This window comes from Scomber scombrus, chromosome 14, assembly GCF_963691925.1.
Source record: "Scomber scombrus chromosome 14, fScoSco1.1, whole genome shotgun sequence".
Lineage (NCBI taxonomy): Eukaryota > Metazoa > Chordata > Actinopteri > Scombriformes > Scombridae > Scomber > Scomber scombrus.
The window spans coordinates 13,099,218-13,125,533 of NC_084983.1; the positions used below are offsets into that span (position 1 = coordinate 13,099,218).

The window sequence follows — 26,316 nt, forward strand, 5'->3', positions numbered from 1 at the left end:
CGGTTGTCTGCAGCAATCAGATCGGGTTAGCTGAAATTAGCGTTGTTGACCCTCGGCGGCACTCGTAGTTTCCGATAACATACACTCATGGCCGCCTCGTTTGGTAGCAGTAAAGGACCGGAGTTATCTAAAGCTGAGTACCTAAAGCGATATCTATCCGCTGATGAAGATGCTAAGAAATCAAAGGGGAAGCTTAAAAAGAAGCGGCCTAAGGCTCCTGGGAAAGGGTGAGTAGATTGAGATGTTTTAATTTGGTCGAGCCGTAAACTAGCCGAGTAGCTGTTAGCTGTTTGCTGCTCGCTGCATTAAAGTGTTTATTTTGTGAGATAAATGTTTGCACCTGACACTCTTTTACTTCTCTAATCTAAGGCTTAAAATAGTAGATGATGACATAGACTGGAAACAGATGGTCAAAGAGGAGAAGGAGGTTGAAGAGGAGGACGATGAAGCTCCAGTGGTAAGGACGTGGCTAACTTTCATTAGCTCGCCTGATTCATTCATGATTTATAAGCGTCATTTAATGGAATTTCTTTCATTATTGCCTGGTATTTGTGGGGGGTGTTAAATGGTTTGCAACAAAAAAAACTCGAAATGCGTTTTATGGCTTTATTGCAATCTGGATGAAAGAGCCATCATTTCAAAAATTGCAAAGAAAGTGCATAGATATGAGTGTCGTTTTAGAGGAACAACTAACTTTTTATAACAGTTTATGTAATTTGATATCGATATATATTTTTGATTAGGCCTGCAAACATAGACTGTTTTCATTCTCAATTCATGGTGAAGTTTATAAAATGACAGAAAATAAAGAAGGTAATCCAAATTCCCAGCTCTTAAAATGTGACTTGAATATCTTTGGGTTGTGGACTGTTGTCCACAAGATATTTAAGGACAGCATCTTGGGCTTTGGGACACAATGATTTGGGACAAATCAGATAAATTAATGAGGATAATCATTAATTGAAGTTCTACTTATAATGCTTTATACAACCAGAGAGACTACCATATCAAATGTATTGTAATATCACCTAACCCTGTCTTGAAACTCTGTCTTCTTTTCGTCTACAAAGATAGCGGAGGTGATTGACGATCGACCAGATGAAGTGAAACAGCTGGAGACTTTCAGAACCAGTAACAGGTGGAAAGTGATCGGAGGTAATGGAGCGCAGTATTTGAAAGAAGTAGAGAGAATGTGTGTCTGTGTGTGAAACTAAATGTATTCACTTTGAGTCTCCTCTCTTAATAGATGATGAAAAGAACGACTCAGAGGAGGAAAATGAAAGAGGGGATCAATATCTGGAGCCTGAGGCATCAAGCAGGAGTCACCATGATTCACCAGAGCTTTCATCAAAGAGAAGAAGAGATGATTCTCCTGTCAGAAAGACCCGCCATGACTCACCAGACATATCCCCTCCTAGAAAAGGTCGCCATGACTCCCCGGACATATCGCCTCCTAGAAGAGGTCGCCATGACTCCCCGGACATATCGCCTCCTAGAAGAGGTCGCCATGACTCTCCAGACAAGTCACCTCCAAGGCAACATTCAGGGAAATCGAGGAAAGTGCAGAGTAAAGGTGAGTGGTGATAAATAATTTCTAAGTCCAGATCTCTTTCGGGATGAACAACATAACTAAAGGTTAAAAATAAAGTCATGATAATGAGAAAACCCTCCGATATCAGTATAAACATCCAATTTGGTGGACTTTTTTTTAATAAGAGAAAATAATTTTTTGTTTCAGTGTTCAGTTCATTTATTTAAACGATTCACTAAATAACAAATAATTTCTTTGCCAGATTCATCACCCGCCAGGAGAAAACCCAGCTCATCTTTATCAAGTCAGAAACGTTCACCTGATCCTAGGTCTCAGAACAGACACGATTCAGACTCTGACCAGTCACCCCCACGAAAAAAAACACAAAAGAGAGAAGCTTCTGACTCTGACCAGTCTCCACCCAGAAAGCGGCCACAGAAAGGGAAGGTCTCTGATGAAGATCTGTCACCACCTCGTAGGCCTGGCCAGTCACAGGTGAACAACTGATGTTATCTGAAGATTAACATGAAACCTGTGTCCTGTTGATTGGGATTACTCAGTCTTTTTTTTCTTTTCAGGGTCCGAGGATGCTTTCTGGTGGGAAAGCAGGTCTGGTTTCTGTAGATGTTCTAAGGAAAGAGCAGGAGGAGAACCGACGCAGAGAAAGACACAACCAGCCACTGGAAGGTTGGCTCAGCTTTTTTATTTTTATTTATTTTCTTATGTCAGAGCTCACAAGATTTTCCATCTTGTATCACTTGACTCATATATACCTAATGGTAGATTTTGTTGGTCATAATCCTGATGAGTTCTTAATTAAGTTAATTAATGCAGTCTCCATGAGATTACATTTTATACCCATTTCCCTGCTGTCACTAGATGAATCCCGCAATGCTCAGACTGTGTTCCGAGACAAGAGCGGTAAGAGGAGGGATTTGGATACAGAGAGAGAAGAACAAAAGAAGAAAGCTGGAGAAAAAGCAGCAAAGGACGAGAAATACGCTAAGTGGGGTAGAGGGTGAGTATGTATAATGTCTTCTCATGCTGCAGAAGGCTACAGAGTACGGTTGTGTACACATAAAGCACTGAAATGTGTTATGCGCCTACTTTTTTTTCTGATCAAAGTCAAAATGTGTTTATAGATTGGCCCAGGGCCAGATGCAGCAGCAGAAACTTGAGGATGCAGTGCATGAAGCCCAGAAGCCGCTGGCGCGTCACCATGACGATGAAGATCTTGACCGCATGTTGAGAGAGCAGGAAAGAGAGGGAGATCCGATGGCAGCCATGCTCAGACGGAAAAAGGATCGCAATCCTAAGACTCAAGGTGTTAAATATTGAATATATGTACTTATTCCATGCGTTGACTGATGCAAAATGGTTGTTTACCATCTACGCTATATAGTTAAATAAACTTCTGTAACATTTTACTTTCGTTTTGCAGACAAACCTCGGTATAAAGGTCCTGCACCCCCTCCAAACCGTTTCAATCTTCAACCAGGCTACCGCTGGGATGGAGTTGACAGGTAAGCTGTGTGATGACATGAGATCAATATGACCCTCTGTCATTTTAATTTATGCAGATCCTTACGTCTCACTGTTCTCCCACCTCTCATATGGCACAATTAGTTGTATAATAATTGTGAACTGAGGAGCGTTACGGCTGAATTAACAGAGTTTCTTTTGCTCTGTCTCACAGGTCAAACGGTTTTGAAAAGAAGCGCTACATGCGGATGGCAGATAAAAAAGCTGTCCAGGAGGCAGCTTATAAATGGAGCGTGGAGGACATGTAGTGATGAATGGAAACTGATTAATCAGGAGCAGAACTGTGGAGCGAGACCGCCCATCCTCAATAAATCCGTACTGCAGATTAGACACATCTACTCAACACACCTGAAGTTTTGAAATAGATAATGCTCTGGATTGTAAAGCAGTTTCATACTGTAAAAGAATATACCGGATTAAAGCAAACTGATTAACTACAAACATAACTGTACATATGATCATCATGAGGTGACAGCATCTGTATGATTTTGTAATTATTGATTCAGTGTGGAGCTGAGACAGATGTAGTTTTTTTTTACAGTTTTATTAAATAATTTGTTTTTGTAAAGTGTCATGCAATGTGGTCATTTCACACATACAGCAGAACAATTTCAACTTTCCATGAAAGTATAATAGAGTTGACATTCACTCACATTATAATAAAAACATTTTTTAGTTTCTTTCAGAATCCATTATAAACATTTTCAGGGGAGCGGGCTTGATAAAGCAGAAATTTCTCAAATGTCATTAACATTGGCAGATTTCCTTTAGGTGCTTCAAGTGAGTTAGCTTGAATAGACAGATCTCAATAAAACTGAGCCATCATATTAATTACACCTGTGGTTTCCTTCTATTATAACTCTAAATGTCTGCTGGAAAGAGGATCTATTGGCCCTACACATCATGAAATGCGGTGCTGCTGTAAACGGACAAAGATGATTGGACAAGGGAAATATTTAAACCTAAGTTTATATCATAAGTAGACCTTGAGTGGCGATTGATTTGTCAACCTATTATTTCTGAGGTCAAGAATGAACTTTGATGCTTTGCTTTCAGCCGTTCAAGAAGTCCTAAAAGTGGTATGGATGAGATCATAACTCGCATATCAACAGCTGAGCAAACACCATCTGCTGATAAAGTTTAAGTATTTTGGTTGAAAGCTGTGGGAAAAGCTAGTTAATGGACCTAGAGCTGGGATTCTTTAATAAAAAATATATTCTAATGATACTAATTCAAATATTTTTTGTAATTAATTTGGAAGACTTTTTCCCTTCTGCTTTGTATTTGAATTGTATTTAAAGCCAATATGTTTTCAGATACACAAAACAGTGAGAGTGCTTGTACAGAGAGATCAGGGTTTTATCAATGTCTATGATAAATGTATAGCATAGAAAATTGAGTTTAAAGTCTTAGTGTGTTTTTCATTTGTTACTTTAAGCCCAGATACTTGTCAACACAGACTGTATATAATGGACGTATGAGTTCATATTTACACAAAGCTGAGGAGCTCTTGAGGCTGCTGGTATCAGTGAGTAAGTAGGAACTGTTCAAACGGAACAAAAAACGTGTTTCAGTCCGGAGTGTTTTTATTGACGCGTTTGTTTTGGGGACATTTGAAAAGGAAACAGACGGATTCTGGTAAGAAATAATAGAAGAAAGTAGAGAAACAACAGTCTGTGAAACTCTGAAACTGGTGTTATTCAGTCGGGGAGCTTTGTAACTTAAGTCTGGGTTAAAATGGCGGACTGGAGCCCGATAGCGAAGGTTTACGACCCGCTGAAAGCCGGCAGCATCGACGGTACCGACCTGGAGCCACATGACCGCGCTGTGTGGAGGGCTATGGGGGCCCGATACAAGCCCAATAAAGGGGTTGTCGGAGACCCTCTGCTAACCCTATATGTGTCCCGATTAAACCCCCAAACAACCGAGGACAAGCTGCACCAGGTGTTCTCCAAGTACGGAGACATCCAGCGGCTCCGGCTGGTCCGGGACATCGTGACGGGCTTCTCCAAAGGGTATGCCCACATTGAGTACAAGGAGGAGCGGGCTGTGGTCCGGGCCCGCCGGGATGCCAACAAGCTGGTGGTGGAGCAGCACGAAGTGTTTGTGGATTTTGAGCTGGAGAGAACCCTCAAAGGATGGGTGCCCAGGCGGCTTGGTGGCGGGCTGGGAGGGAAGAAAGAGTCCGGACAGCTGCGGTTTGGTGGCAGGGACAGGCCCTTCAGAAAGCCCATTAACCTCGGGGGGGTCGGCCCGGAGCAGGATCGAGCCGGTGGTGATGGTGGAGGAGGAGGAGGGAGAGGATGGGACAGGTCGGGAGGGAGAGACAGGGACAACCGAGACCGAGACGCGGAGTGGGGGAGTAGAAGCAGGAGGGATGACCGGGACAGAGGCAGAGAGAGGGAGGACCGCAGTTACGGAGACAGGAGCAGGCACCGGGACAGGAGGTGAAGCCCATATATCCACCTTTTCTCACCCGGATCAATGAAGTCTGTGACAGATACTGACTCAAATAGATTGGGTATCGGTGACAATGAGCCGATCTGCTATCCCGTACCATTATTTTAATTTTGTTTTACAAAGTTAATAAGACTATGTTTAAGTCGAGCCTGATTGTTGCCATACACATAAAACAATGATCCCAATATCTTCCGCACTCTCAGACTTACAGCTTATTAGTAAAACACTGATAGCCGATCGCACCCAGAGCCCAGGTATGGGTACCAGGACTGGACAAATGTGACTCATGCTCCAGCTGTCTGCCTCCCAGTGGGCAGAGAAGGAAACTGTTACTGATGAGGCCACTGGTGTTTGTGTTTAATAGACCTGTCTTTGAACAGATCAAACAGGACTATGTGGTTAAACAGGACTTGTTTCAGTTATGTTATGATACCTGTTCAGGTTTGATGGTGGAGTCAGCTGCCATCTAGTGTTCCTCAGGGAAATCTGACTTCTGTTGCATAAAGTCATCAGAGCATCATATACTTTCTACACATTTTTATATTGATGTTCTTCAACCTTTAAAAGAAGAATGTGAAGCTAAATGGATGAAATGTATTTACTTTTATACACCTATAAAATATGATTAAATCTTATTGAATTTGATCCACTGTTAACAATTCAGTCTATCTCTTCGCTGTAAGAAACTCTCAAGTGTCTAAATGTGAAGCATATAACAGTGGGAAAGGTTACCTAAGGCAGGATGTTTAATAATTTAGTCCCTTAGTCATACTGTACTGTGTTTCCTGAGGGAGATTTTCTGAGTTTCATACTTGGGTTGTGCAACATTGCCTTTGTAACAAGAACAGGGCCAAATAAACCAAAATCATTTGAACACGATGTTGTTGTCATCATTTTTAAAGTTTCATTGTTACAGTCTCATGATTACAAAAGAGATTGAAGATAAATTAACTTCTTTACCCTCCATTGTCAGGAATATCAATTAAAACTTGTTTTATGTGGTGTTCATCCACAAGCTATTTTTACACTTCATGTAGAATTTACAGCTTACACAAAATATAAAGATACTTTTGTAAAAATGTCCAAATAAGCTTGAGAATTTATTATTTGGCTTCTTACAAAATTAAACAGTTTGATTTTTTTAATTAATTAATTTTAAAAAATACCTGCACATTTTGTTGTTTGCTAATTTTTACAACTTTTAACTTTTAATCACTCACTTGAAATCTAAATGTTGCTCCTTGTTTTAATCCTGCTCTAATCAGTTATTGTAAAATCAGAAATCCTCTTACGTGGTATTCAGACTTTTCAGGAAGTCAGTGTCTTAAAATACACGGTCTGATTGAAGACTTTATCTTATATTATGCGAATTGCACATAATTGTGGCTCTTATAATGTGGAGCTGAAATCTCATCTTAGCTGTTTGATCCCTGGTCCTGCCAATTGAAGCAGATCATGTTTCAGTCATGAGTCACAGGGTGGATTTGTTTCTCTCAAGCTGTCAGCAAAGTATGTCTGAATTCATCAATATGAGTGGTTAAAGGTCTGGTTGTTAGCATTAGTTCATAAAGTCTTATCCAGTGACTCCAGGTGCTGTACAGACAGCTGTGTGTACACATCACCAATCCATGAGCTCATCCGACAGACCTGCTGCTGGGAAACTCATCTGTTGATACCCGAGAGGAAACTAAAACTGTGAAAAGAGCTTGTGCTGAAGAGAACACATTTCTTAATAATACTGATGTAATAAAGTAAACAAATGCAGCTACAGACTGTGAGTACACTTAAAAACTTAATTTGTGCCCAAAATCCTCTAAAACTTACATTTCTCTCCAGTTACGTTTACACACACACACACACACATACACACACACACACACACACACACACACACACAGACACAATAACATAAACTGGTTTATTAAATCATTTAAACTGGTTTATGACTGTACACTCTATTATATGAACATGACATCATCACACAGCCGTTCTGGTCTTAGAAGAAATAAACTGGGATTGACAGTCTGGAAGACACATAAATGATAAACTAAGAACAAATGTTTGTTACAGTGGGCAAATCTAATGGATTAACATTCAGTCGTGTATAATGAAATAAATCGTCAGAGCTTGATGACACAATACAAGTTGAATTCAAACACTAATTGCTGGGATGTACACATGTGAGCTAGTCTCTTATCTACAGCATATTTGGTATAGATCAGGGGTTTTCGAAGTCTGTGACTGTGGGCCTCCCCTAACACAAAGTTTAGAAACAGCCCCCCCCCCCACACACACACACACACACACACATTCAACCCCCTATCCCCTTTAGATTACTTGCTTAGTTTCGCTCAGTTCCTGGGTGCCTATGGGATCATGGTTATATTATTTGATCTCATAGACATTCAACAATTGAGCCAATATAGCCTAATATTTACTGTTACTTCAGACTACATATAATACATAAAAAATTCTGTCCTAAGGCATTTGTTATTTTCTGAGAAACTGGGAAATACAGTAAAATTCCCCAAAACGACTTTATCTCTGAACTGTCTCTTCAACCCAATCCCACATATTTGGCTATTCTATGTGATGTTCTTTTAATAACTAATGTAATATTTTTTCTCTTTTATTACTGAGCCTCCCCTGAAACTGGTTGGAGCTTCCCTAGGGAGGCCCACCTCCCACTTTGAAAAGCTCTTTTACAGACTTTATCTCTCAGAAGTCGTGTTTGGGTTTCCAGACGAGGCCACTCTCAGCCTGGCAGCACACCTGGGATTCAAGATGGGCCATCCAGGGTAAGTCTCTCTTTGGACCGTCCTGAACTCGATCCTGTGAGCCAACATGCACAGACACTGATGAACTGTTCTCTATACGATAATTCACTGTGTGATATTGACAAACCGGCTCTCACCTGAAGGCAGGGTTGATGCCGATGTTATCCGGCTGTGGGAGGGCAGGTGTTCGCCTCCTGCGGCAGGAGGAGGGTGGAGGGAAATCCTTCTGATATTGAGACTGCAACTCTGTTGTGTCTTGTATCTGATCAAGGTCACCTTCTTGCATGTCTTTCCCCGGTTCCCTGTCCTTGCTGCTGTTTCCCCTTCCTGTTTGTCTCAAGGATGTGGGTTGAGAACGAAGGAACTCCTGCTGTGAGTTCAGGGCCACATGTTCTCCTGAATGGTAATTATAACCTTGGTGAGTGTTTCATTTCACTCACATGTATTCAATATCACATGAAATACCACAAGTTTCTGTCTATGGGGTCAAAGTTGTCATGATACCTTTTAGATGTTTCTATTATTCAGTCTAAATTTCTTTCATTTTTACCTACTTTTACTTAAAAGCAATTTTAGACGTATAATTACGTTAAGACTAAAATTTACACCCTTAACAGGTCATACACACACTACCTTGCTGACAATGTTTAGCAATTCATGAATCCAGATTTGTTTTCTGGAAATGAAGTCGACAGTGACCTACTATATCAGGCAATTTTACATTTATCCGTATAGGGATTTTTCCTGTTAATTGCTGGATTGTTATCATTTCACTATAATGACAGTGAAGTAACAATATTTACTGAATAAACCTTTAAATGAAACAAAGAACTAATAAATCACTTTAGTTATCTGAGCCCAAACATCCCCTAAACAAACATATAACTACACACACAGGCGCGCGCACACACACACACACACACACACACACACCCACGCAAAAAAAAATACACTGCCTGGCATGCTCAATTTCAGCACAGACACAATTATATGTCCTCTAATGTATCACACAACTGATCTTAAAGGTGATACCATCATTTTCCTCTCTAGGTTGAGATAAGAGTGCCAACCTTTGCTTCTGTGTGGCTGTGTGATCGGTCTGAAGCAGAAAGCTTCACGCGATGTGGTCTCCATCTTGGCAGGAGTGTCTGGGTAGAGGAGAAACCCTGGGGGAGTCAGGACATAATACAAAGGGTAAAAGCTGGGTTTTAAAAGTGCCTTATTACAGGAAATGTTTTCAAGTTCTGCTTCAGAGTACTTCCAGTAAAACATATAAAAGCTTACTAAAATACTTCCAATCTGCAGGTTATCTTCACTTCAATCATGTCAACCGGTTTCGTTAGTCATGGCTCATTTAGGCCCGATTACTTAGAAAATAATCAAGAGTATAAACAGCAAGAATAACTTTAATGAGATTTCAATCGATCATTCACATTGAAACAGTAACTGTGATAAAACTACAAATTGTTTTGAGAATGAGGTAAAACACTAGATATCATTTTGGATGTTTTTATACTTATTCTTAGAGTATAGACCTATCTATTTAATCTTCTATTTACTCCAATTTTTTGTTCTTTTTTCTCAGTCAAATAAATTCAGTAAACTACATTTATTTGAAAACACTACAAAGAGCACTTTTACCACCCGGAATACAATATATGAATTAATACATAATGAAAACAACATAATCTGGGTTCATTAAAGTTAATAATGAATTATCTGACTGTATCCGATGCTGGGACAGACAAGAAGCAAACTTTTACCTGCCACTGTTGGTGGTTCCCCCCTGTAGGGCCGAGCACGCTGAAAGAATCCATGGTTGTGGCGGGGTTGTCGTAGGATGACATTTTCAATGAACATTGTCTCTGTTGGTTCCTGGCTGTGCTGTGGGTTCACTGGCATCACCAGCAGCTCTGAATCTGTGGTGTCTGGTGCAACAAATACTGTAAAAAATGACCACGGCAGAGAATATCACAACATATCAGCCTATAAACAGCTCTGAGGGAAGTTATTTAATGTACTGCTTACCTTACATGTGGAAGATATAAACACAAGATGTGGTACAAACTCTATACTGTCTGCATTTCTCTGGACTGTGTGTATGTGTGTCAGGCTATACACAGAGCTACTTTAAGCTTGTTTACTTCAGTAGTCATGGTGTTTCATTCTTCTCCAGTGAGTGACAGATACAGTAGTAACTAAGTGGGACAATGAAGCAGCTCGGCCAACAACATAGAGCTGAAACTTTGCAGTGGCTGCTCCGACACACAAGTTTAAAGGGTGAACATAGTCCAGTATGAAGGGTTTTTAAAGCAGGGCTGATTTAACTGGGGAATAAAGATCAACATTGCTCTACTCAGCAAACCAGAGGAACTGAGCTGAGCCTCGTTTCCACGGTAACGCGTCTAAAAATGTCATGTCTTGGATTAGTGACACCAGTAAGATGCACAGTATTGTTCAAAAGTCATAATATTCAGAGTACTTGTCAGTGTCACAGTATAGTTTAACAAACTGGTGAGACTATAGTATAATCCAAATTAAAATAAAGGAGTGAAGTGACAGACAGAAAGCTGCAACAGTTGAACTCTTTAATGAATCTGTAGCACAGTAAATCCAATCAAAGGGCTCTCCACATTTTTACATATACTGTAGCTGTATGTTGCAAGAGCACCAGATCTATGTGTTGTGATTATTTCCACTACTGTAAGCAAACACATTTGTGTTCAGAACAGCAATAAGAAGCAATATAAATCTATAAGGATCTGATTTTCTTTAAAAAACTAAATGATTGTTTGAATCCAGACAGGTCCCAGACAGGACCCCGATCACAACAACAGACAAAAAAAATGTCTTGAATCAGCTGTATTACACTAGCTATCATAACAGAAAATCAGCACTGTTCACTGTTGCATTTGTTTTCACTGTCTTTTAATATCATGGTTTCCTTCCTGTCCTAAGGCCTTGGAATAGATTTTTTTCAGTGTCATTTATTCAGAGGGGTTTTAATGCCCCATGAAATTATGATTACTTATGACTAAAAATCATCTTGTGTTGGGTCAACCACCAGCCATCAAACCCGAGTGAGTCACAAACCATGTTCAAAAAACGTCCAGTGAGTTGTTACCCTGTGAAAGGGACAGTTCAGGGACTCAGAAGCCCCACAGCTACAGGGAGTGACATCACCAGTGACAAAAGCCATGGCGCAGATTTGAACATCACGCTTATTGCAGAGCAGATTGGAAGAAGCCCTGTAAAGGAACAGAACGCAAGTTTAGATGTTGTTTCTAGTGATGTTTGAAGGAACCAAATCAGAATTTGAAGTAGAGTCTACTCACTGTGATGCACGGCCATGCTGTTCTCCTTCCATTCGGTGCCTTGGTAAACCCTGCAGGTGTACGTGTAAGGCTTCTCTTCAGCCATTGGGGCCCAGGTGAGGCGGCAGATAGTGGGAGTGACCAGGCTGACGTTGCTCCTCCTGCGGTCCTCAGTGGACACATAGATGTAGACATTGGGGTAGGTGCTGCCAACCAGCCGGCTGTCCTGTCGATACTCACAGTAGGGGCCTGGGATCTCGTACGTGGGTGGGAACTCACAATCCACCCTGACGTTTCGCTCCAGGTAAGTTAGACAAGGAAACATCTGAGGGCCTTGTGGAGGGAACAGCAGTGTGTACAGCCAGTTCACTATAAGAGACACAACCAATAAAATACCAAGAAGTTACAGTCAGAAAACACAACATGTTCCACAATACTTAGCATCTAGCATTTGTTTGTAGTATTTTTTTGATGGTGAAATGAATGCTGTAAAACATAAAGCCAAAGCAACACAATAACAATACTGCAGATACACCTTTGGCAGCTTTTCCTTAAACTTTCTTATGTTTTGCATAAAAAGGCTCAAGTTCTGTCATGCTGAATGTGGATCATGACTCGATACACAAAGATACTTTGTGTTTTATATCGGCTATGTAATTATTTCAGGTCTTTGCAGATATTTGTTTTCATTTCAAATGTTAAAAGGTATAAATAAAACACCTTTATCACATCCACTGTGATTTAATATGATAAGAGAATGAATTTGGAAAAAGTCCAAGAGGCTGATGAAAGTCACACCGGATACTATCCCCTCCCCATCACCCACTCAGCTCTTGAGGATTACATAATCCTCATGAAACTTTACTGATCTCTGTGGTGAAATTGGGTAATGACACAATGCTGCAGTATTATTGGATTTTGGGTTGTTTTGGAGGATTAAATAATCTGGACCTGGCCTCTTTACATTTTTATTGCAACCCATGCATTTTCTATTTCTTCTGTGCAACAATCCACCTCTTTGATACAATCATCTACACTGATCTTCTATAAATTCCACATGAAACAGATGGATGTGCCTCATCTAACTTTCTGTTTGGCTACATCAACCTTTAAATGACAGCCAGTATTTTTAACGGTAATATGCCAATCTTAAATGATGAGTGAATGAAAAAATAATTGCACATACTGTGACTTTCAGTTTGGTGCGTTATTATTATCCTTCCAAACAGAAGGCAGGCTGTGGCGAACAGGTGAGGCCCCATGGCAATTGGTATCTGTCCGATCAGATCAATAACCTTCACAGGACAGGATGACCTGTGAAAGTTGAAACAGAACCAGGCTACCACAGATAGCAGAAAAACACAAGCAGAAAAACACAGGATGTTTGTAACATAAGGGGAAACAGTAAACTCGCATAAAGCACAAACTGTATCATATATATATTTATATCCACTATAGCACAATAATAGCAGGCCTGAATGAGCTGCAGATGAGGCTACGCCTATGCAGTGACTTTGCACTGCAGCAAACTGCCGACTCATCTTGTCCTTACTAGAGAGCTGTACAGCCATGCAGACATATGTCTCTGACAGACACAAGACCAATCTGGAAATGTTAGATTTTCTATAATGACACATCTGAGCCTTATTTTCTACCCTGCAGATGAGACAGCCAGTCCTACCTGGTAGTTGCTCCCTATCCCGAGCTGTGTCTGTGTCCCGGTAAGCAGAGCAGCATCCGCAGCATCAGCAGTGCAGCGCTGACTGATGACTGCTGGGGACTCAGTTATTGCTCTCAACTGTATGTCTGCACTCACACGCACACACATAGGCTGTTAGGAAAAAAACAGACCATGTCTTCAATGCGCTGATCCCCAAGCAGGGATCCAGCAGCATTGAAATTTGAGAAGGAATCTCTTGGTTTACTTCCACTTTCTTTCCATCTGTATTCTAACAAATGGAGTAACTGCTCTAAGATTTCATGACCATTACGGACAACCAGAAACTCCTCATATGGGATGCAGTCTTGATGAGGGGTCGTAACATATTGGAGCTCTGACATTATAAAGTTGGTAAACTGGAAATTTGGTCTTTGTTGGTGGAACGTAGGTAAACATGATGTATTTTTGTTTTCAATAACAAGAATTCAATAATTTTGCTCTTTCATTGCTACCACTCTTCCCGTCCAGATACTTGTTTCTGGGTAGCTGTCATATCTCAGTGCAGCTCCCTCTACAGGACAAAAACTGGAAGCACCACCATGAATGATGACAAAACCAGCGATTTATGTTTTCATGATATCTAGCGCAGAAGAAAGGTGTAGGTGATGTGGTCGTCTTGTGATCTTCAACTTTCCCAACTTATTTTCTTGGCGTAGCACTCAAGCGATAAGATTGGCCCCGCATTGTAAACTGAAATTACACCTTCCACTTCCACAAGTACTTGTGGGTCTGCTGGGGTCCATGGGACATCATTTTTGTCATCAATGGGTGTACTCTGTGCAGACATCTGCGTACCTTCAAATCCATTGCCAATCCATTGCACATGTGTAGAACACTTCCTCCAAGCGGAAAGCAAAATAGATATTCTATGCATCTTTGGTGTCTCCAGCTGTCTGGGTATGCAGCTGCTCAGGAGTATATTTGTGGCTTTAATCCTGTATTTTTGATCTGCTAGGCTTTCTATATTTGTTTGCGCTGCTAGCCTAACTTTTTGATCAGTGGGTGTTGGGCGTTGCGTAATGGGAAACATTAATTCTGAAGGACTTTGAGTTAACAGTTTGAGTCAAGCATAGAGGCTGTATTATGTGTAGCATGGAAAATAGCAATTTTGGGCACTGAATTTTGCACCTAGGAGCTACACCACTGCATGCTGGCCACAGTGCACTGCAGGATAGATTGACGTGTCTTGCCAAGAAAAGGATCATTCAAAAAGGACATTCAAACCGCACATGGCTTCAAAAAACATATTTTGAATTATGTAAATGTTTTCCTCATATAATGGAAACATAAAATAAAAATTGACTGGGCTGACTATAATGAATGTATTTCAGCAAAGTTAAATACATCTCAGTTAAACAGAAACACAGATACTGAGATAAGAGAAGTAAACAGGTGTTTAATCACTCCAACAATAGAAAGTTGCAAAATAATTATTAATGAATTCATTAGCATAGGTTGATCAATCTGTTTTTAGATTAGCCTTCAAAATATTAGTTTGGTTTATCAAATATTAGTAGCTCTCATAGGATCATATGACATGACAGTTATTGAAAAATTGCATTACATTGTCCATAAAAAGTGGACAAAACAATAATATCCAGCCTTAAAAGGTATGCCTAATGTGGTGCTTGAAGGAATTTGCGTCAATCAGGTATGAATGGAATAGTAAAAAAAAAAAAAAAGTAAAACTCTTTTGAGCAGTAATTTATTGACGGTCCCTAACTCACATCAGCTGTTTTTTAAAAGGGTAGGTTTACTTTAAAGACTGGAGCTGCAGATCCAAGATTCTGCTGTGTGTTGTATGTTGTACTACAAGTTAAACTAAAGGCCTAACTGGATACTGTAAATGTGTCACAGTATGGGCTACCGGTATTCTGCTTGTGTTATGCAACTTTTACCTGAGCTAATATGCTCATATAATAATGCAAACAAACACCCAATGTAATGTGTTAGGATCAATTATTGCTCACCTAAATGGACCGTACAGCCTGTGGTCTGAACTTCAAACCATCAGATTCTCAATGATATTTGCAGATGGTGAACTCTGACTACAAACAGTCAACAGAACAATGTTCACCAAAGTGCATTTATGCTTTTTACCATTAGAAATCAATAATGCATAACAATTAATAATTCCTACATTACATTTATTGCTCAAACTGAGTCTTATATGTTGAAAATATTAAATATTAAATATTTTTGCACATTATTAATTAAAGATGCATTAAGGGTGTCCACTTATTTATAGCTCCTTTGGCAACTGTCAGGTAGTTTCCATTATCTGGGCCAAAAGCAGCCTCAGAACAGGCATACATGTTATGGCACAGCAGGTGAGATTCAAATCACTCCAAAAGACAGATGAACACATCAGGCAGAGTAACATCATCATTTCATGAGGGGGGGGCATACTAAAAAATAAACTGGTTAAAATTGTTACCTTAAGTAAATGTTCAGAATCCAGAGCTTTAGTGGGTAGAGACTTAAAAAAAAAAGCGTTTGGTGCAGTTTGATAGTATAAAGGTTAGTAGTAGGCTATAGCCCTCAGAGTATAGTGGCCATTATTGAAGAATTGGTGATGGCTCTGTGTTTCATCTGCAGTGTTTCAGCAGCAGCATCCAGCAGAGGAGCAGCAGGGATCACAGCCACAGAATCTCTAATGAATATTTTTGGCAAGGATCACTACACCTGCTTTCTCTGCTTTTCAAAGTCAAAAGAGAGGAGACAAAATTGCAGCAGCATGTCAGGTTAATATATCAAAGAAAATACAGCGTAAAGCAGCAGTTACCCTCTCTGCTTTCACTCTTTGCTGTGATTTGCGTCCTCTTCACACCTCTGCAACACTTTTGTCAGTGTCCTTGGAGACTGCTTCAGTATGGCAGTAGTTCAGCAACCGTCCAGGAAGGACCTTGACAAAATGGATGAGCAGTGCAAAGAGGATACAGTGGATACAGAGTCTAGCTTCAGTGTATCAAACTAAATGAAATCCAGTTGTTCTTAATGTTTTTAAGGCAACATATGCAACTATTAGATAAGTTTACAAAGCCTCAGCCTTTATGAATAAACATTATGTCACACTTCATCTATATTTATTATTCTACTTTATTCAGTACTAAAGACTACTGAGAATCTGATCTCGGACTCTGCTCAGCTACATACATGATATACTGCTTAGAGTCAGTAGGGCTGGGTTTCAAACTGCAATACCTTTTTGGTACCAACCAAAACATGTAGGCTGCACCAAAAGGATCAAAAACTTGGAAAGGTGGCATCGCATGTTCAGTCAGATTCATAATCTCATATGCTTATTTTACAGATCAGTGATTGTGCTTGTGTTAGATCATAATTTTGTTTTATAAGTTTTTACTGTATTTTGATTAGGAAAAGTTCTTGTCTGGCAACATAACATCTGAAAACTTAGGCTTATTTTGGAAAATAAAAACATGTATATACAGAGATAAAGTATTGTTTTGATATTAGTCCTGAAACTCAGATATCAGTTATTCACCAGTCCAATGGGTTGTGAGTTAGCAGATGAGAAATGCTATGCTAAGCCTCAAACCACTAATAGGCTACTACTACCACTGGCCTAGCAGTCAAAGGATCAGTCACCAGCTTTGACCTCCCAGTAGTATTATTTTTTGGCACTTTTACAGCCATATAGGTACAATATATAGCTAGAATGTAGGTATGCAGATAAAGGAATACAGTACTTGAATATCTTGGGAAATAGATACATGAGAATGTATCTTCAGTATGAAGCTACCGCTAGCAGCTAGTTAGCTTAGCTTAGCATAAAAACAGCTAGCTAGGCTCTCTCCAAAGGTAACAAAATCTGCTTACCAAGACCTCTAAAGCCTATAAATTAACAAGGTATGTCTTGTTTGTGTAATTTGTGCAAAACTGTGTCCCAAAAGTCTAACAATGTAACCTTGTGGTTTATGAGGAGCATTTTGTGCAGGACTTTTTTTTTTGACAGAGGCAGTGAATTCCTGGTCTTTTCACTGTGATGTTGCCAGGCAACCAGTGGAAAAGTCCAGGAAGTCACTGCACTTTCAAGAAGTAGCTACTCCTGCCAGTATTTCACAAAATGTCAAATTATTCCTTTATGATCCTTTTTTAGTTTATATGATGTGTTGTTTTTTTCACATTGATATAATAAATTCCATGTGAATTTTTCTATTAAATAATAATACTTTACTTTGAATATGGTTGACTGAGAATCTGCTGACATGCAGTTTATTGAATGAGGAAATGTAGCTGCAGAGGTGTCTCAGCTAATCAAAGCCTCATTACAACATTTCCGTTTTCTTGGTCATCCAACAGCTTGAATTTCATCTTTCAATATGGGCCCAGAAGTTTGTATATTGACATATGAGCTGCTGTCCTCTTGTAAGAGGGGGGAAATCAATACATATCCTTATACAATACTGAGAAATGTCCCCAAACTCTATTGGAGCAGCATTTTCTCCCCCTCCCTCTTTGTCCCCCCTCCCTCTCTCTCCTCTGTTTTTTCTATAAGCCGACCTCTACTGTATCTACCCCTGGCATCACACTGCAGAGCACTGAGGGAAGCTCAAACTGCATCAGACAAGGTGAGAATGACTCATATACTATAATATGCTGAATCTGAGCAATATGAATCTGTACATATTGAACTGTGTTTTACAGAATGCTTTTCTTTCCTCCTTTTATTCTGGATGAAATATCTGGTTTAACGCTGGAGTCAGCACTAAAGCAAATAGTGCATCAAGCAAGCAAACAAAATAGCTGAACTGCTTTATGTATTTTCTCTGAGCATTTATGATTACAAGTAGACAAATACTCAGCCTGTCTTCTCCAGAGAGGTTAATCACAGAAATGCGTCAGTGTTGGTAGTTGATCAGTTAAGTTTCCAGTTCATCTCTATGCAGTGTAAAACAGTGAGGCTGTATTGTTCCCAGGTGTTCAGTATTATGGCACTTTTCTACAGTAACCTCTGTGGGTCGGCATAGGCGCTGCAGAGCTGTTCATGTTTCTGAAATCTGAGCCTGCTCTTTACAGCGTTGTCAGCTTAATTTATGTGGAACTTCAATAATGTAAAGACAAATGCAACATAAACATGCTTACTGCCCCAATCTGCATCTGTTGTATTTGGCTGATATTAGTTTGATCTGACCCTGTTTTCCCTTTTTTCAGGAAAATTGGGAGAATGTTACTCCTTACTACAATTTTGCTTTTTGGTAAGTTCATTTATGACTTATACAGCATGATGTCAATGTATATTTTACTAATATTAGCCTGTTTTTTCCTTTTATTAGGAATACCTTATCTGAGTGACTATTGAGTGATATCTGAGGGACTATTGACCTCACAGAAAGTTTATAAAGTGTGTTTTTTAATAGTTTTGGTAAATATCTGATCATCTGTCTTTGTTACACTGCACACAGGCTTTGCATCAGCTCAGAAGGTTATTCAGTTGAACTACTGCTCAATAGATGAGCACAACCTCAGGATGGATTGCAAATATGCAGTTCCCGCTGAGTCGCCAGAAGTGTTTTGCAAGTACACACAGGGCGAAAGACTCCTTGACACCACCAACCCAGACGAGGAGCAGCATGTGCCCTTCAAGCACCGCGCCAAAGCACGCCTTTTTCCAGGCAACATCTGTCGCCTGCTGTTTAAAAACCTGCCCAATGGCAAATCCAACTTCACCTGTAACATCAAAGGAAGCCAGGCAGACTCCGTCACAGCGATCAAAACCTCAGTGGTTGAGAAAAGTAAGCTGCTTCTGCCCATATTTAGTATGAGCTATTTATACCCTTTTGTTATTGCAAAATAAATAAATAAATAAAGAGATATTTGAGTGACTGCCAAACTAAATGCAAATAATCTGAACCTGCATTATGTTTTCTTATTGCAGAGCTCCTCCTCCCCTGCACTGCTTGGAGTGTCCTGTTACAAAGCTGCAGTGGCCTGCTGTTGACCTTGATGACACTTCCCATGCTACTGGAAATTCACTGGCTGTGAACAAGGTGCCAAACTGCTGCATAAGTTAACACTGCACCCATAATGAGCTGGTGACTGCTGGTGGACTCTCCTGAAGTTGTGTGTATGCACATATTGCAGTTGACCAGAATGTAAGCACAGTATATATTTGGTATGACACAGGCTTGCATACGCTGCATCATGCACTCAATAGTAAGCACACATACTACTGCATACACTCTATAGTCTACAGTACGTTCACGTATAAAGCTGTTGAAATGTCGGTAGAGATCTGCTGGATCTCAACTGATTTTTGACAGACTCGCCTCAAAGGGTGACAAGTTAGAGCATGAATTTGACTTAGTCATTAAATTGAAATACTATATTCTGCAATATTAGGGAATTTATTCAATGGAGAAAAAAAGATTTTGAGTCTTGTGCTGTTGTGAAGTAATGCAGCATTGCACTACAATGCGGCGTGATGTCACTGCTGCGTTAAAGGTAGGCCATCTATTGTCTAGGCTGATAATCTGTTCCCTGTCTCCACATGGCTGCCATCTGATGGGGCTAGAAAGAGTGTACTTGTGCCAATCAGGTGCGCTACTGGAAGATTGTGTCGTATTCATCGATACAATCCAAGCTGAGGAACAAAGATATCTTTGGCAGTGTTCAATCTAATGATTAGCAGAGAAACAAAATCTTTAAAACTGTTGTTGACTGACTACTGATGCATGCATGAGCAATAAAGTTTCTATTCTACTCAGAGGAGACAATGTATAAAGTCCCTCGACTATTGCGACAAAGCTCTAGATCTTGATCCACACTGCTGGTTCAGTTTATAAGTTTACATTAAAAATGCTTTTTATGGTGAAATGTTTTCTCTGATAAAATAAAGGATTTTTACTTATATATGTATATAGTTGAGTAGGTGGCGTGTAACCAAAGCACAATCATTTAATAGCACTGACAAGCACTGCTGTACTATGTACTGTATAATGACAATAAACTGAACTGACATTTAGCAGCATCAACACAACTAAATGAAACTAACCAGCTAATTAAATGTGTCTATGCATGAAATCTGGCATGCATCTTTACAGTTACTATTTATACCATACTGAAGGTGCTTTTGATCTCCTGTGGAAGGTAGCACTTTACTGAGTCAGACTGGATTGTACTAGAAAGTGTCAGAAAGAAGAAGGAAATGACTGCATGAACTGCAGTCATTAGCAAATGCCAAAGTTTAAAAATATGCAAAGCAGAGAATCTTGTCTGAGCAAGTAGTTTAAGGATTGATACAAATGATTTTCACCTTACTGACTATACTCTGTAACTACTATCCTTAAATGGTGGAACTGTGCAGCGTAAATGTTCCCATGTAACTGTTTCCGGGATGATTGACAGATGATATCAATAATGTCACTGTACCTATATTATCCCCTGTATTGATAAAGAGTGCTAAATCATGTATGTATGTTTTCGAAGTACTTGTACTGTAAAATAAAATGTTTATTTAATATAAATGTATTCATCAGACACCCTGGCACTCACAGATACGCCATACCACCAAAAGTGTTTCAGTGTCCACATACTTTATTTTTGCAGAGAGTTGAACGATGGAGAATGAAACAACACATTATCAGGTTAAACTAATAATTTTATAATATATTTAATGAGGTACACACCAGCTCAAACAAGTTGTCATTACAGACTTGAATCATCATGTTGCTTAATCATGCCATCATAGTATTCTACATCAAGGAGCGCTTGCATAATACATAATCATTTAGCACTGTTTAGTTTTGAGGCATTTACAACCTGTGTGTACTTTTTTTTACCTAGAGTACCTCTCATTATAATAAAGTGACAAACTGCACCAAACAGCTTCTTCCATGATGTGATTGGTACAAACAAACTTTACAAATTAAAAATGAAAATTTGACAATATTAGCTGGGAAGTGACTAGTCCAGGTATATTTGACATATTACTATGACACCTTTTTCATCTTTTTATATAATAATATTGTCAATATACTGATGCATTTTCAAATGAACATCAGGGCTTTGCATAAATGTACAATGATACATAATTTTAAATGTATAAAGATCAGCTAATACAAATCTAGTCTAATGGTTCATGGAATTTCTTGTACTGTCATCTCTCTTGCTATGTTATCCAGTGTTTGTGAAATGCAGTCTACATTTGGTTTGTCCTGATGAGGGTGTCTTAGGAAACACCTATGTTCAAGTATTTTCCAAAATGTAAGGTAGTTGAGGAAAGTTTTTTTTTTTTCTACAAATTTTCCTCATTCGTTTTAGTTTAGCATTTCACATCGTCACACCTTTCTCCACATTATGAGTGTGCTGTTCCAAATGTGGAAAAATGGTTTTGGATCATTGTCAAGCATGCAAGAATGCCCCCTTTTTTTGGATTGCAAATTTTCACCACATTTCATGATCCTTGAAGGGTGGAACAAATCACTTATAATTAGTGATACCTAACAGAAAAAACAAATCACTGCAACTGTTGTGTTTTATGAGGTGATCTATGCAATGGTTTTGGTCCATGATACCCAAAGTCAAGGCTCACAGTAGTGTTTAGACCAAACTGAAAATCATTCAAACTGGTGCTAATAACATGAACCTATGTTTGTTTTAAACTGTGTTTGAGTTTGAGGGTAAAAGGTTAAAACTGGGTTTGGTAAATGTTGAAAAACACATCCTCAAGCCTCAAACTCAAATCTCTCTTGAATGGCAGTAAAGAGTACAAAACTATCAGATCCAGTTCTTCTATGAAAGGGATTCAACTGTACCGTGAGTTGATTAAAGGTGGCGTAACAGCCTCTAATCCTTTGACGGATCCCACTCTCAGAGCCTGGGTCTTGGGTTTTTTTCCTCCATTCAAAGAAGACTCTATATATAGATGACTCTATAGGAATGTTACACCAGGTGTGCAGGTGTGAAATCTCCATCAAGGCTACCTGCTACGGTCCCTCTAAATCAAGCACTAACAACCTGCTTCTAAAATCCATTCCTCATGAAGCGAGGCAGCCAGAGGTGTCTCAATACAAATACACGCTATGTTTCTTAAGTGTCACTGTTAAATCTTGAATACTTGTCACAGAGGTCTCACTGATCACCAAGGATTGTGTGGCTCACGGCCATCTCGAGTTTCCTAGGTATTCCCACTGATTCTTCATGGCTCATGTCACAAACCACTATGGATTTGGCTGTTCTCTTGGTCATGTTGATTTTTTTTTTTCTTTTTGCAATGTTTTACCTTAGCTAATGACAACGTTTTTATCACTAGCTAAGTCACCCCTTCTGAATGGAAGTTAAGTGGGAATAGTCAAGTTAATTTAGAAGACAGGATTTACAGAAAAATGTAGTAATATGATTGGATGATACGAGGGTTACTCAAGTTCATTTGGAAGGGGGACTTAAGGTCATCTGGTGCCTTCTCATTGACTCAGGGGGTGGGACTTATCAATGAGGGAATACAAAAAGGGAATCTTGTACTAAGAACAATAACTTTGGAAGGTAACCCCTTGATTTGGGTAACTCATTAAAAGCATCAGAATCAGTGCAAAGTCACAAATGTCATGCATGCATCATGTTGTATCATTTGCACAAGTCCATAAACTAAGAAGATACAGAAAGAAAGTACAAGGAGATGAGGACAAGGGAGAAACGTGCCTAAGATACACTGATACTCATGCAGTATTCAGTCACTACCGTTACTGAAACCAAGTTTATTTAAATCTTTAGTATGAAATGCTGCATTTTGCACCTGTATCTGCTTTGTCTATGCTCACTGTTTAACATACATTTATTTGTTGTGTCTATGTTGAAAAAGTATTAAAGAATAAAGCCCACTCCCTTCAAATATGTGTTTTTCTTCTGGTTCTTTCAGTTGGATGTTTGAGCTCCATTTTGCAGAATTGACGTACAGTATGTGATGAATGCGACACTAAAGGACTGCTGACACATTCATCTGCTTAAGGAGAGTTTCTCTGTGCTCACTTTAAATCTGGCATGTACCCACAATCACCATTTGAGACATTACACCTAGTTTGGAAATCAATCCTGTTCCAATATGAAACTTTCCAAAGTGTAATGTGGAAAATTGAAGCCTCCGGTGCACATATACTGAGAATAGGCTTTTCAGGGAACTGGGACACATATTGTGTTCATCACTTAAACTTTTGAAATGAACAATATTTGTATATTCATAGATTCTGGATTATTCCGTGAGGGAGAAGACGACGTAGGGGAGACATGGGTTGGTAGTCACACTTTTTACTTTCCTTTGGATTCCTCATAAACTGTATACTGAATAGATTCCCTTTTAATTTGTAATGGAAGCCTAAAGTGTCAAGTAGTAGTAGAGTGGTCTTACTATCCTTCAGCTGATTCTGTTCAAAAGATATGGGCTGTCAGATATGTCTTGTGCACTTGTGACAACCATCCCCATCATGGTTTTGGTAATTACACACTATGGGGTTGGTTGTCCCTGTGTTATTGTAATGGAGAAAAATAAAAGATGCAGACAGTCTTAAAAAAATATTTTAAATGTTTAGTTTCATTGAAATACAACAACCTAACACATGGTGTTTACACCAATAGAACATACACAGGAAAAATCATTCCTATAAGTGCATTCTTTGTCCTTATATAACAATATTGTGCATTTTCACCTCTCTGACTGCTCTGAGCATTAAATCTTGAGGAGTCTGGCCCTTGTTTGTCTTCCTGACAAAGTTCCTGGTCATTTTGCTATCTTAAAATAAAGAAAGAACTAGATATATCACACTATATATGTATATGCCAACATGTGACAACCAACCCCAAAGAGAATGTGACAAGCTTCCCCAACTGGGATTTTTTGCTACCAGCAAAGCTAACAACCACATATTTTAGTGTAGCTAAGAAAAAAGCCTACCTAACTATCGCTCTCTCTTCATACTTTCTAATGGTAATGATTGTTTTATTATAAACTCATTGTGTAAAACCCCAGAAAAGAAACACTGAAGAGTTGTATATCTACATTTTCACATGAAAAACACTAAACGCCCTCTCATCTCAATGTCAAGTGGTTTACTCCAGAAATGATCTCTGAAGCGACATCTCGCCCAAATTCTGAAACTCACACACACACACACACACACACACACACACACACACACACACACACACACACACACACACACACTATTGACATTTATGTCACAGTATGCTTCATGTAATATTTATTTGACATGCTTTTGGGAAGTTTGAGCAGAAGTTGTGGCTTTCATGTTTTGTTTCTAACGGAGTCAGTTTATACTGATCATAACTTTTTTAATGAATAGTTCAAAAATGTTCAGATTTTTCAGATTTTGATTGCTGGTAGTTTCATTTCTGCTGCAATATTTAGGGTGAGCAATACAGGATGTACGCATGACATAAAACAAATAATTCCCTACCTCATGTATTTCTGGGTCGTCGTTTTTACAGGAGTGAATATTTAAATAGGATAAATAAACCTACATAAAAGTCAGTGTCAAAGATCACTTACAACTGATGATAGTTGAGAGTGCAAAGACCTGACTCTGCTGTTTGTCTGTTTAGTCTGTGCAAATATAGACTGGCTAATTATAAACGGTTAGCTTGTCCCTGTTTTTTCTCCATGCAAATGTGCTTTTTAATAGTTTTGTTCAGACAAACATGTTTTTCCACTCTGCTGTCACTAGGGATTGGTATCGTTAGGATTTTATAGACATTGGTATCAATATCAATACTACTCATCAATACCAATATTTATCGATTCTCTAATTGTTGCTACTCTACATAATTTGGTGCAAAAAATAAGACATGAACAAATGTGAAAAGATTAAACAATCATTTATTTATGAACATAACAGTAAAATTATAAGTGCTTAAAAAACAGTGCTGTATCCTAAATTAGTTACTACACTCATTTTTATGATAATTAGGGCTGTAGTCAACCAAAGAAAATCTTGGTCGTCTAAAATGTTATATTCTTCAAACAATGGATTGGTTGATGGCGGAAAAGCTTTGCGGGTGATATGGTGATATCTAGTGTCTGCAACATTTTTTGCCGACACTAGATATCAAACAAAAGTCAGAGACTATATCGTATTAATATGATGTGAGCTGTAAATGTACCACTTGTGATAATCTCAGAGTCTGACATATAACAAACAAAAGTCAAAGACTATACCCTCCTGCTGCCTCTATCTCAGACTCGACCTGGTCAGTGGCTGTCACCTAGGCCTGCCTACCCTAACCCTACCGCCACCTTTACTGGTTATGTTTGAATGAATTACCATTACATGAATACCAATAGTAGCACCGTTTGTCCAGCAGTATTTCGCTACTGACCAGTCAGAAACCGTTATCAATTTAGTACTGGTTCTCAATACCCTGGCTCCTATTACAAGAAGTCACCCTAAGGTGAGGGCAGATGCTTATTGCAGATGTGAACGCTAATATAGCTGATGAAAGTTGGAAATGTATTAGGTTGGCTATTTATTTGACACAAGGAAATCTTTTGTACATTTTTTGCTAGTTTTTTCTTTCAGTTGTAGACTGTTGTTGAAGAGGACCAAACAGCTCGATGTGCCTGTAAGCAGGTTGGTTTTGGTTGCTTTGTTCATGTATGGAGCAATAACTATTGCCAAGTATGGTGATCATTAAATAAATTTGGCTGCAATAATGTTTAGTCACACACCACACAGACAAAAAAAGAAAAGGAAAACATGTTGTCTGTCCAGTAGTTTCCCTGGAGCATTTGGCAAGCGCTCAGCAATGCTGTGCCTCCCAGTGCTCTCCTGGCATAAATCCCAACTTTATTTCTTTCACATTAGAGGGCCTGTTTTGACCTGTACCTTTTCAGCAGGGAGTCTTACATGTGAGCAAATCACATATCATTTTACATAGTGCATTTTAAGGTATTCTGTGGCATTCTTTCGTTCATAAGTGAAAATAAGTAAATAAGTAAAAATG

General features: G+C 39.1%; 5 protein-coding genes across 6 annotated transcripts; 3 read left to right on the forward strand and 2 right to left on the reverse strand.

Moving 5' to 3' along the window:
• Positions 1-82: 82 nt before the first annotated feature.
• On the forward strand, positions 83-3,615 carry bud13 (BUD13 homolog). Its single transcript, XM_062433228.1, has 10 exons — positions 83-227; positions 370-457; positions 1,071-1,155; positions 1,247-1,573; positions 1,794-2,026; positions 2,110-2,218; positions 2,411-2,549; positions 2,674-2,855; positions 2,973-3,054; positions 3,228-3,615. The coding sequence occupies exons 1-10, from the start codon at positions 88-90 to the stop codon at positions 3,319-3,321; spliced, it is 1,479 nt and encodes a 492-aa protein (XP_062289212.1). The 5' UTR covers positions 83-87; the 3' UTR covers positions 3,322-3,615.
• A 1,071-nt stretch (positions 3,616-4,686) lies between these two features.
• snrnp35 (small nuclear ribonucleoprotein 35 (U11/U12)) lies at positions 4,687-6,365 on the forward strand. The gene has a single exon (XM_062433558.1). The coding sequence runs from the start codon at positions 4,811-4,813 to the stop codon at positions 5,522-5,524; it is 714 nt and encodes a 237-aa protein (XP_062289542.1). The 5' UTR covers positions 4,687-4,810; the 3' UTR covers positions 5,525-6,365.
• Positions 6,366-7,856: 1,491 nt separating this feature from the next.
• Positions 7,857-10,629, reverse strand: si:dkeyp-69c1.9 (uncharacterized). The gene is made up of 4 exons (XM_062433496.1): positions 10,074-10,629; positions 9,381-9,476; positions 8,448-8,706; positions 7,857-8,365 (listed from the first exon to the last, which is right to left on the reverse strand). Exons 1-4 carry the CDS (start codon positions 10,210-10,212, stop codon positions 8,245-8,247), a joined length of 615 nt encoding a protein of 204 aa, XP_062289480.1. The 5' UTR covers positions 10,213-10,629; the 3' UTR covers positions 7,857-8,244.
• A 292-nt stretch (positions 10,630-10,921) lies between these two features.
• si:ch211-215c18.3 (uncharacterized) lies at positions 10,922-13,386 on the reverse strand. 2 transcript variants are annotated; one of them, XM_062433497.1, is made up of 4 exons: positions 13,306-13,386; positions 12,811-12,963; positions 11,646-11,993; positions 10,922-11,558 (listed from the first exon to the last, which is right to left on the reverse strand). In XM_062433497.1, exons 2-4 carry the CDS (start codon positions 12,884-12,886, stop codon positions 11,452-11,454), a joined length of 531 nt encoding a protein of 176 aa, XP_062289481.1. In that variant the 5' UTR covers positions 12,887-12,963; positions 13,306-13,386; the 3' UTR covers positions 10,922-11,451. The 2 variants fall into 2 exon arrangements, with proteins under 2 accessions (XP_062289481.1, XP_062289482.1); XM_062433498.1 differs by having other exon boundaries at positions 12,811-12,938; positions 13,306-13,353.
• A 5,146-nt stretch (positions 13,387-18,532) lies between these two features.
• thy1 (Thy-1 cell surface antigen) lies at positions 18,533-19,350 on the forward strand. Its single transcript, XM_062432630.1, has 3 exons — positions 18,533-18,563; positions 18,771-19,100; positions 19,244-19,350. The coding sequence occupies exons 1-3, from the start codon at positions 18,533-18,535 to the stop codon at positions 19,348-19,350; spliced, it is 468 nt and encodes a 155-aa protein (XP_062288614.1).
• Positions 19,351-26,316: the final 6,966 nt, after the last annotated feature.